General features: G+C 41.5%; 1 protein-coding gene and 1 long non-coding RNA gene across 2 annotated transcripts in view; one reads left to right on the forward strand and one right to left on the reverse strand.

The window, feature by feature from the left end:
* DSG1 (desmoglein 1) overlaps nucleotides 1–8,399 on the reverse strand; it is a 32,005-nt gene extending 23,606 nt beyond the window's left edge. The window contains exon 1 of the mRNA XM_059707415.1: nucleotides 8,179–8,399. Within this exon, the coding sequence (XP_059563398.1) occupies nucleotides 8,179–8,223 (45 nt within the window). The 5' untranslated portion in view covers nucleotides 8,224–8,399. The remainder of the gene's footprint in view (nucleotides 1–8,178) is intronic.
* The window catches only part of LOC132240056 (uncharacterized), a 397,852-nt gene that overhangs the window by 207,434 nt on the left and 177,852 nt on the right, over nucleotides 1–12,566 (forward strand). The gene's annotated exons all lie outside the window — the stretch shown is intronic.

Raw genomic sequence — 12,566 nt, forward strand, 5'->3', positions numbered from 1 at the left:
TGGCTTTGATCTTTAGGAATGATTTGTAGAGTTAAAACAGGGTCATTTAACTTATTTTTCCCTAACCACCAAAGGCATTTCTGAAAGCACAAATACTTATGTAATACATTCAATAATCAACATACTTAAGACATTGTAAATATCTATCTAAAAATTAGGTGTGAATTTGAAGGCTAGTTTGCATTTATTAAGTTTTAAATTGCACTTAGAATTAGTAAATGCAGTGTGAATCTTTAGTTTGTTTTTCTGCCTAAAGGGGACATTTTTAACTTCTCCTTGAACTTTTGTTAGACTTGCAAAGTATGAAAACTATTATTGTAAACAGGCTTTATCTGTGTTACTAATAAAATAAAATTATGGTTTGTATTTTAAAAAATACTGACACATAATAGTAATTTCAAAATAGAGTACATTACTTTTTATAGTGAATTTTAATTTCACCATTAAGTTAAAAATAAAATTTTAGTGTTTATGTACATTATAAAAAATCGCCATAATTGATAATTCAAGAAACTTTATATTATGGTTAATATGAGTAGTTTAAAATGATAAAATTTTTATTATAGGAGTTACATACTCATGGTATATATTTAATGTTAATCATGATCATTATCACCATTACAATTCCCTAAATGATAACTAAATACTAGACAACATGTTTAGAGAAACCCATGCATTTCATCTTCACAAGTACATGTGGTCAATACTATAATTATCTTCACTTTACAGATGAGGAAATTGAGGTTTCCATATTAATTTATGGCTAAATACAATCCAATACAATTCAGTCTAAATTTGTGCTTGAGGTATGGGTTTTACAATTAAGTGCAAGATAGCCTATTTTACATAAATTACTAAATAAAATATACTATAGATGACTGACATTACAATTCTGAGAATTCAAATAAAAAATCCTGATTTTAATCTCATATTATCCTTGTGATTAAGAATCTAATCTCATATGATATACAATAATAACAATAATAATAGTAATATTGGGGTGTGTGTGTATGTAAGAAAAGTAAATGGCCCACATGGTTGGAAAAGGACCTGAAATGGTATTGTAGAATCTGACTTGGGTGTGGAAATGAACCCGTGTTAATGCAGCTGTGTGCTTCTTGCTACCATGAACTCATGAGCACTTGGTCCTCTCGTTTGCGGGTGTTGCGTGGGGGTGCGAGGCTCCCTTATTTGTCTGCCATTTCTTCATAGCTTCAGATTGGGTATTCACCTGTTATCTGTCTGGCACTTCCTCACCGCATGAAGTGTCAGGGTCACTGTTTGCTTTGGAGAACTAGCCAGATGACGATGACTAACCTGACTTTACGAAGCTGGGTCATTATTTTTCCCATGAGAGGCAACTTGGGCAGAAGACCAAGCAGGTTTCACCATACAGTCAGGCTCTTAATTAGATTGGTAATTAAAAAACTGCCAGGTCTGCTTAAAAATATGTCGTGTGGACATAACCAGATTGCCTTTTGCTCAGGCTAAAATAATCTCTGAAACAAAGTCACTCTTTGACTTTGAAAGGCAAAATAACGAGGTAAAAAGAGCATTTGGTACAGTCAGAAACCTTTCAATGCACTTCCTAAATTCTCTGAGCTGCAGTTTTCTCATTCATAAAATGACAGGAGTTGCCTGGATTATATACAGTTACCTTTCGAATTCTAACACCGATTCCCTGTGTGCAATAGGAAAACATTGAAGTTTCTTGATCATGGGAAATGGATGATAAAATTGTGAATTTAAAAGATGACCGACAGCAATTGAGGGAGGCAGTGGGAAGAGGCAGCGATTACAGGCCGGGAGCAGTTGAGTTTCTGCATCAAGTCAGTCCAGGGATGAGGAGCAGCAGTGGCAGTGGGAAGAGACTGGGAGAGATCAAAGGAGAGATACTGCTTGATTGAAATGCAAGGGGTTTGAGAAAAGGTGGGATGTGGGCGGCCGTGAAGAGAGGGAAGTAAACCTGGAGATCAGGAACGGCAGAAGCAGGATCTGGCAGGTTAGAACAAACCTAGATGCTAGAGATATGCCCAGTGAAAATGTTCAGCAATTGGAATATGTGTCAGCACCATGAACAATAGTTCGGGCCTGATACACAGATTTGAGAGACACCTGCTCAGGTCGGATGGTTTAAATCGTGGGAGAGTTTGAGATCCCTAAAGTAGAGAATACAGCAAAGCAACAGCCTGTGGCTGAGGATGAAACCAGGGGAATTCCTATATTTATGTAACTGGGAACAATGACAACAAATAAGAAACAGCAAGAGGTAGAAAAGAAGTGGCCAGTGAAATAGGAGGAAAATATAATGCAATGCCATGGTTGTCAAAGGAAGGGAGAACTGAAGGACACATATAGTGTGAACATGTGTCCGATGATATAAAAAAAGGCGAGCAGAATGAATCCTGAGAAAACCCTGAGGTTTTCTGTGACCTTCAAGAGTTCTGTGACCTTTAGGAGAATGCCTTCAATTGGGTGGAGCAAGCTCTCCCTCACTGACAAGATAGAGAAGAGGACATAAGGGTGCCACTTTTTTGGGAGAAATCTAGTGGTATAAGGAAATAGAGGCAATAGCAGAATTAGACAGTGTCCATGGAGCTATCTGGGGAGAGGGAGATGCGGATTTTTAAAGGTTGAGAAAGGGGAGAGTAGGAGATTTTGAGCCGAAGCAGGAAAGGTTGAGAAAGTACTGGCTGGAGGTATTGTGATGACCAGGAGGGGATCGGCAGAAAGAAAGGGCTCTGAAGACAGGGAGGGGAAGAGTGAAGAGATGGAGATTAAAATCAATGGATTAGGAGAGGGAAATTGAAGGGCATCATCCTGGAGGATCCAGACCCTGCCCCTGGAGTAAGGGCGAGGTTATTTTTCTGGTAACTGGGGGAGTAGTTCGGATTCTGAAATAACCTGGGAATACGTTCTGAGGAGGCTGTGAGGGAGATTCACTTAGAGATGAATACAGGGTTGTCGAGCTTACTGAGCACATCTCAGCTCTCTTGCCTCTGGATATGGGCCTTGGGGTAAGTCACTTAGTCATTCTGTGCCTCAGTTTCCTCATTTGTATATGAGACTAAAGCCTTTGTTTTAAATCCCAAAATCCTAAGAGCAATAAAGAAGTCACTTGAAGGGAATCCTCAATGACTCTTCCCTTCATTTCTAATTTAGAAGCCAATGCACATATAAACAAAACAAACAAACAACCCCCCCCCCCCCACACACACACACAAAACACCAGCAACCACAGAATACAAAATTGGTGCTAATTTCAATGATTCTCTAATGCAGCGGTTCTCAACCTGTGGGTTGCGACCCCTTTGGGGGTCGAACGACCCTTTCACAGGGGTCGCCTAAGACCATTGGAAAACACATATATAATGACATATTGTTTTTGTGATTAATCACTATGCTTTAATTATGTTCAATTTGTAACAATGAAATTGGGGGTCCCCACAACATGAGGAACTGTATCAAAGGGTCGCGGCATTAGGAAGGTTGAGAACCACTTCTCTAATTATACTCATTTTTGGTTCTTTTCTTTTAATAATTTGCTTCTTTAAAAAAAGTCCTCTTGATTTATTTTATTTGTTCATTGGTTCATTTACTTATCTGACAAATATATATTGAATGTGTATTATGGGGATCCAAGGCTTTACTAAGACCTTTAAGGAGCTTAAGCCCTAAAAGTGTTATGGTAAGTAAGCCTTAGAGGAAATGTAAAATAAATGTAATAATACACCATTTAAAAAGTGCTCGGGAACCTCAACGTGATGATTTCCATGTTTAATACCTTGACACGTTTTTGGAGTGCATGAGGGAAGGGAAATATAAACTATCCCCAAATTCCCTTCTGATGCCTCTACGTGGTGAGATTAGACACCCATCGCGCAATCTTGCATCGGCGCAGAGCACTGTGAAAGGTACAAAAGTGAGTCAGCCAGAAGCTGCCCTCAGCCAGCTTACAGTCAAGTAGTGTTAGGAGCAGCAGGCAGCCATTCATTAGTGGGATGTGGCTTTGCATTGGACAAGTGTGAAGCACGGAGCTCTGTTCTCACAGACCAGGGAGGGCAGGATCTGCAGCCAATGGCATCTAAACCACAGGAAAGGAATTTGCATGCCAAGCTTCGTCAGCAGGGGTGGCTGCCCAGCGTTCTGAAGGGAGTTCCCTCACTGACGGAGCTGCCAGGCGGAGCGTGCCTCCTGTGGCACTCAGGCAGTGCCTCTCAGGACACGGGAGGTCAGCCACGGCGTCCTTGGGGAATGCACAGTGAAGAAAGAGTTACCAGAAATCACGTGCTTTGGGGATGGACAACAGGGCTGTTTTCTAGACTCAGGAGCCTTGGGAAATAGGTGTCTCTTGGCCCTAAGGGGCCCAGCCTTCAGCTCCATCAAGGGAGCATTGTCCCAGGCTTTGGGTTCTTCTGTTGCCTAACCCAGGCATGGCGACATGTTTGACTGTGTGGCAACGAAAACCAATTAAATGGTGAGACATTTGCCCACCCCCTTTTCCTAAGGCGAAAGGAGATGCTGGTCCTAAATGTGTCTGAAACCTACAGTGGGGAGCGCCGGGTAAATGGCAATGATCTTGTTAAATTCAGTTTGTAGATTTTACTAAACAGGCGAACAGAAAAAAAAATTTCTACTGGAATACTAATATCTATAATATACATCATTGTAATATGTGCTCAAGAAAGCATGGGAATCCCCTGTTTCGCTTGTCTTCTGTTTACTCTGTAGTAGTTTGCTAGCTCTTCCCTTGTGCTACCCATCAGTAAACATAGTAATGGGGACTTAAGATGCCCAGTTCAAACAAGTTGATGAACTATGTAATAAAGCATATGCAGGGGTGGGCAGACGTAGGCCTACAGTTCTGATACAAATAAATAATACAATAATGAGTAAATAATAATTCAAGAATAAGCTGTTTCATGTACTCACAACTGCAAACCTACTTTGGCCCACCTCTCTGTTATTTTCTGTGTATTTTTGTGTGAGTGCTGAGAAATACTCAGATAAATGCCTGCTTAAATACTAAATACTTTCAGTTAAGTTGAAAGAGTGGAGTTAGTTTATCAGGTGGTTGCAGGTTTGTTTGTGTTTTTTTTTAGAGGAAATATTAACCATGGAAAGAGAAGAAGCTAGGCTAGTGTGATGTACTGAAGAAATGGGATCATTCTTGGCACTAAAGAATGGTTTAATATGTTTTTTTTTTTTATTGATTTTTCACAGAGAGGAAGGGAGAGAGATAGAAAGCTAGAAACATCGATGAGAGAGAAACATCGATCAGCTGCCTCAGCTGCCTCCTGCACATCTCCCACTTGGGGATGTGCCCGCAACCCAGGTACATGCCCTTGACCGGAATCGAACCTGGGACCTTTCAGTCCGCAGGCCGACGCTCTATCCACTGAGCCAAACCGGTTTCGGCACTAAAGAATGGTTTATTTGCGTTTGTTGCTGCAGAAGTTGGCCTTTATAGAAGAAGACACCTTGAAAGTGTATTGATTGAACCTGGCAAAGTTATAAGTAATCATTTAGAAATCATTAGAACTATCAAAATTCTACTGGTTCTAGTTTGCTCTCCCACAGTGACAATGCCATACCTCATACCATTGTCACAACCTTCTTAGAGACTTCTTATATTGGTGCATAGGTAACATTGTTCTCTGGCCTAGAATGCCCCTCCACACACTGATATCACGGAAACAAAAAGGAAAGAAAAATAAATGCAGAATCAATAACATTTATTTGGCTCGCTGTGTTATAACAGGTGTAAGCCATTGTCTGTCCCAGAGACTTGTCTAAATAATGGAATCACCCTGTGGCAATGTTGGCCACTGTAAGAACAGGTTGGTTCTTCATCTTCATTCTCCAGAGCTAACCCCCTAACTTCAACAAGGTCTATCCCTTCCGATGTATTGAGCAGACTGCACAGCATGCTTGCAAACAGATGGCTGCCCAGCTCTCACATGGACTTGCATTAAAGATACCACCAGTCCAAATGTCTTAAGGGCTTTCAGAATCGTCCAACTAGGCTCCCTATGGCAGGCTTTCACTTATCAATTTCGAGCAGAGGAAGGTGTAATTTCCTCCCTCCCTCCCTCCCTCCCTCCCTCCCTCCCTCCCTCCCTCCCTCCCTCCCTCCCTTCTTTCCTTCCTTCCTTCCTTCCTTCCTTCCTTCCTTCCTTCCTTCCTTCCTTCCTTCCTTCCTTCCATTTTTTTGGAGAACTCAAAGATTCACAGTGAGGCTAGCAGAAAGCTAAGGGGAAGAGTTGGCTGTGGTGGTGGTTAATCTTCAGAAGAAGAGTATTTCAAAGCAAACATAGACTGCATAACCCCGAAGGACATTTATCTAAATTACCTGGTAAAACCAGTAGCAAAAAGGAATTGTAATTTTTACAAACCTTAGAAAGCGACACGTTTTATAAAAATGTTATAATAATGTAAAAGTGAAACATTTAATTCACCATAGAGTAAGTTCTTTGAAAAATAATTTTCTTAAGGCATATGAGTAACTTGATTGATTCTAAAGTAAAATATGGCAAAAAACAAACAAATAAACAAATAATCCACACAAAAGAAACCTATCAAGACTCAAAAAATAAAATACAAATGTCCAGAAACCTCTACAAAGAATGAAAGTTCAATAAGGATACGTTTGGATAAAATGATACATTATACTGAAGAATGACTAATTGGAAAGGGACTGTTTATAGAAATTTTATAGGATGTAATTAATTAAAAATAATCATAAAATAATGAAATAACGTGTCTTACAGATTCAATGAAAGTTATTCCATGAATAAACCTTGAACCAACTGTAACTATCATAGGACTCAATAGATCAAATTGATATAAAGGAAAAATAAAGTATTATATCATTTCACAATGTACAAATGCTCCTGTGTTCAAATGATGTACCGCATAACGCCCATTAGTCCCTGCCACATCCCAGGTTATGACATCACCTGGACCTAGAGATCCATGAAAACATCCATGGAAGAGCTCATGCTTAAAGGGCAACTTGACATAAAATCATAGAAAAAAAAGGGCAACTTGTACTAAATGAGCAGCTTATTGATGCTCATTTACAACAAAATCCACTGGTTGTGACATATCTTAATGAATAAACTGAACTAAAACTAAGCAGCATACTTTGAATCAGAGATCTAACTTGTTATTATGAAACCCAACAATCCAGTTTTAAAATTAAGCAAGTAGAAACAAATGTGAACCACAGCACCACACACATCCTGCCAAATTGGACTGCGATTTAAGCGGCACTTGCCTCTGTGGGTTACATTAACCTTTTACTGTTAGAGAGACGGCGATTCAGAAATGTTTCACATCAGTGAAATCGAGGCAACACATTGGCGCTGTACTTAGGGTTGTCTTTAACAAGAGAAAACTAATAACGTCTAAAGAGGACAGTGATAAAACATTTCATTACATTTGTCTGATCATCAGTGTACAGCTTGTCTATCATAGTCATTAGTGATTTTCCATTAGTAAGAACGAGTATTGTGATAATTATACTTATTTCTTAATTATAGCCCTTCCTTCCCCTACTCTGTCATTTCTAAATCTCCCATAATGTCATTTTTTAAAGTAAAAAGATTGTTTTAAATAAATTCAGAGTGGGGTCTCGATATTAGAGATATGGATCCCAGCCACATATAAAGACGATGAGGTTAATTGGATAGTGAGGCCAGTCACAGACAGCTATGGTTTTAATGTATATGGATCCCATTTCCATGTTTTAAAATTTATAGTGAATCTACCAGCAAAGATACCAAAAGAATGAAAAAAAATGTTTATGTTAAAAATCAGGGCACACCTGTGCTATGACTTTGACAGCCCAGCTGTGAGAGAGAATTTGAACAGCAAAGTGCTATGAAATAGCCAGGTGACTTCCCCAAATTCCATGTTTTCTCAGAATGACTTAGCAATGACTTCCATGTCAGAGATGACATGTGATGAGTGGACACTGATGCCTTAATGTGCTCTCCAGTCTTCAATTACAGAGAGAAGCACTATTTAAAAACCTAGTCCATAAAATCACCTGGTCATTAACATAAACTTTTGACGGGTCTAAGTTAGAAATAACGCCGAATAGCACTTTCTGAAAAGTTCACCCTGGTTTGCAACGCGAACCATCATGCAGGGTTTTTGGCAGAAGCCACTCACCAGAAGGGTGACCAGCGCCGCAGCGATCCTGACGTGCCAGCCCATCGCTGCCGGCTCTCTTACATCCAGGCCGGGAGTGTGGTGGTTCTCTCTTCCTTTGCTTTTCCCCACTCGGCCGGTGTCTGATGGAAATAACTTCTCAGTAGGTGTTCCTACATGCAGGCTTTGAGGGTGTTTCTGCCTTCCCTGGGAGAAGGACCGAAGGTACGTATAACCAGTCCAGATCCCCACCCTAAAACTTGGGCTGGTCTCACTAAAATGCTTGACAAGATCATCATTGCTCCCAGGTAAAAGCTCAGGGACACACCCTCCTCCCAGCTGTGAGGCAGCTCGCGGGAGGACAGGGACGGTTCGCTCCTTTACTGACGGGTTCCAGTGGCAGGCATTTAACAGAGTCAGAAATATGGAGAATTATGGCATTGGCAGGGGCTTCCCCCCACCCCCTCTGCTCTGCTCACAGGTTGCTGAGCTCCCTCCCGTATTAATAAGGCAAGTGTGGTCTGGATGCAAGCCCATAGTATTCAAAGGGGACCGTGTGGCCCACGCTTATAGCCAGACGCGCAGGCACAGGAGAAAACCATAGACTTTCCATTTCAGTGGATACCAGGGAACATTCAGTCATTTCCAAAGTTCTCTAGGGGGCAAACCATTTGCTAATGTGAAGAGTGGGGATTTTTTAAAGCAATAGTTCACACAAGCAGAACTCTGATACTTACAATTCCGAGGTCCTCTGCCTTCAGGTGGCCAGCCTCAGTCCAGGGCAGCCTGTGCTCTTCTCTCTAAAGGATCATCTTCTCTCCCCAGCACGTTTGTTCTCTCTGAAGTTTTGCCTTTTTCAGGTGGGGTAAGAAACAGTACAATATCATGGTCAGAGGAAAAGAAAGCAATAAAAACCTCTAACTAAAGTCCTGCGGGTAATTTTAGGTGAGGATCAGTGCCTGGCATACCAGTGGGAGCTCAGAAAGCTGCTCGTCAGGTGAGGTGGGTGAAAAGTCAGTGCGGTTCCCAAGCTCAGAGCCAAGGACGGGGAGCGAGCCAATTAGCACACGGGGAGCGCACAGCAGAGCAGCTGCCCACACAGGCACATGGGACCCAGCAGCCTGCGGTTCGTGGAGATGAATTGCGACTCTCAAGGCAGCGCCTGACAGTGCTCCTGGGAGATGCGCTGCACCTCGCCATGTCCATGTCCAGGGTGCGCATCCTGAGTGGCAGGGGGGCTGTGCGAGTTGAAGGGGAGTCTGGGACAAGAGACGGATTGGACGGGATAAAGTTGGTTCTGATCAACAGGGTGCTAGCAATGGCCTCGAGAGAAGGCTAGTCAGAGCTTCTACTGAACGCTGTCATTTCACTGCCGATGTGTGACAGAGGTGACAGCAGAGGTTTGAAACGTCACGCCATCCATCATGGAGCGTAGAGGGAAGGAGATGGGCGGCCCATGCTTACTTACCGTGAATACGAATGTTTATAATAAGAACTGGTTGAAATAAATAATAAAATAAAAGGAAATAGGCCAGATTTCTTACTAGTCGAGGAAGACAGCAAGTGAGTGTCAAAATATAAAAGAATTAAAAAGTACAACAAAACAGAAAGTGAGAGTCCATCTGTGACATGTCCAAGCAGTATATTAGCAGGAGGATTGTGTGACCATGAAGGGACAGCAGATATGCACGAACTTCCTCTCGCATCTTTTCAGTGGCAAATGAATGCTTTCTGGACCTTGAATTCTGGGCATGGCTCTCGGGTGTGCACAGACCCTCTTCACCCAGGACCAGCCTTGGCTCCAGCCCTCACTCCATGCCCGGCTCCAACAACCCGAGCAGCAGCCCCTGCAGCCCTTCCGGAGAGGCTGGCAGAACCCCAAGGTCACAGAGCGGCGGCTGTCCGGACCGTCACGTGATATTGAGCACAGATGGGAAAGGGAGATTATGGACCCCTCCTCCTTCACCCCTTCCCCTGCTGCTTGCTCTTTCCTGCTCATTTTCATGTCCTTGGCACATCACCGTCCAGTAGAACTTTCTGAAATGGGGACTGCTCTCTACCTGTGCTACCCAGTCTGGTAGCCACTAACCACCTACGGCTATTGAGCATTTGAAATGTGCGATGACAGAGAAACTGAATTTTTAACTTTATTTAATTTTAGTTAATTTAATTTAAATAACCACTCGTGGCCAGTGGTTACTATATGGCACCGTTCTTTGTCTTCTATCTGATTCTTTGCCTCAGCTCCTTCTGTTCTTCATACATTCAACTCCTTTTTGAACTGAGGGCACACTAGCTCCGCCCCAGTTTCCAATCAGCACCTCGGGGTCCCCTTTTCTGTGGGTTCCCATTCCCTCAGGGGGCCCAGTCCTTTCTCCCGACTCCTTATTGATCCCATTCTCAAATGCTGACGAGTTGAGATACTTCAGAACACAGGCAACACGGAGCCCTCTCGTTTCCGTGTTCTCATTTCCCAGCCTCCTTAGCTGCAAGCTCACACACACTGCACATCCCTGTGCTACTCACGTTTGCTGTTTCCATCTGGTCTCCTCTCTGCGCCCTGTTTCTACTCTGAACACTGTTCATGAAGTGAGCCTCCAGCCAGTTCTCACTTCATGGAAATTTTATGAAATTTGGGGGTATTTTCTGTTTTGAACTTCCCTGGTAAACAGACGGATTTTCCTCACAGGCATCAAGATTTTCCTGGGAAGGGACTTTTCTCTCTCTCATAAGGCACTGCAAATTCTAGAAGGACATCTCAAGCGTCTACATTTCTACGTTTGCTCACAGTTTGGGTTGCTGTCATGTCTTCATGAAAGATGAAATAGTCAGCATATTTCACTCAAGGTGATGGGTTGTAATAGTCTAGAATTTTCTAAGCCTCATTAAATTGACTGTTCTATCTCCCTCCATCTATACAGCACCCATAGCATGGACTCATACATTTCCACGGAATATGCTTTTATGTTATATTGAACCTCTGATTTTATATGTGTGTCTAGTCTATACTGATCAGCTCTCAAATTGTGTAAAAATAAGTGAAACAATAATCCTGAAAGTAGAGAAGAAACTGAGGTAAATACGTTATAAAGAGACATTTTGGTACTTGCCGCTATATTAATGTCCCTAGGCTTGTATTGGTTCCAGATCTCGTTCACATTGTTTAAAATTAGACTGTTCCTCAGTGAATCACTTCGACATGGCTGGCGCCGGAGGCTGCTGCTTTAGATTACAGAGACTTCCCTGTCAATATACAATAATCAAATGCAATGTCTCATCCTTTATTGGATTTCTGATCTGAACAGAAAAGCTATAGGAATAATTTTAGGGATATTTAAAGAAATTTAAGTATGGGCTGTTAAGGAGTTACTATCAATTTCATTAGGTTATGTAGTAATATGTCTTTATTTTTAAAGATACATGCTTAATTATGCAGAGGCAACATTTCCTGTATGATAATCCAGCAATAATATGACCAAATATTAACAATTGTAAAATCTAAGTGACAATATATGGTTTTTATATTTGAAAAATTTCGTAATAAAAGTAAGAATAGTGGAGTAAAGTGCCGGTTGGCAAATTATAGCCATGGGCTAACTCTGGCTCGCGGCCTGTTTTGTTGTTGTGTGTGTGTGTTTTTAACACAGCCATGCTCATTTGCTACTGTGTTATCATGGATGCTTCCCACGGCCACAGCAGAACCAAGAAGTTACGACAGAGCATGTGGCCTGCACAGCCCGAACTCACGACTTCTCGGACCCTGAACAGAAGAAGGTTGCTGACCCCTGGGCTGGATGAGCAGATCGCAACTTGTCATACAAAATATGACTCGTTCGTAAATGAATCTATTTTAGGAGAACTGATGAGATTAACTGAAAGAGTGTGAATAGAAATCGCGATGACTGAAAGTAACTACTAAAACTGAAGCAACGAATCACTGAGGAAAAGATACATTTTCATAATCCAATTGTATTTTTAGCCTTATATTTTCAGGGAGACTTTTTTCACTTAACTAGGATAAGCTGCAGCCTAACTCTTCTTCCTTTTACACCAGATTCAAGGAAAACCTTAAGTTATTTTTCTCTAGAAAAATATTTTTCTCATTTCTAAGAATAAGAGTTCAACCATGTCATCTCTTGGAGTAGTTTTCTCTATATAGAAAGAACATTTACGAGTGGGGAAAATTTCAAATGGTTTTGAGGACATTGGACTTTATCTTAATACTTAAATATCTACACTAATAAAAGAGAAAAATGGTAATTGGTGTACGATGCTACCCTTTTCATTGGCTAATCAGGGCTATATGCAAATTAACTGCCAACTAAGATTGGCAGTTAACTGCCAACAAGATGGCGGTTAATTTGCATATGTAGGCACAATGAGGCGAAAGGGAAAGCAGGAAGAAGCCC

The sequence above is a fragment of the Myotis daubentonii genome, chromosome 8 (genome assembly GCF_963259705.1).
Source record: "Myotis daubentonii chromosome 8, mMyoDau2.1, whole genome shotgun sequence".
In the NCBI taxonomy this organism is placed as follows: domain Eukaryota; kingdom Metazoa; phylum Chordata; class Mammalia; order Chiroptera; family Vespertilionidae; genus Myotis; species Myotis daubentonii.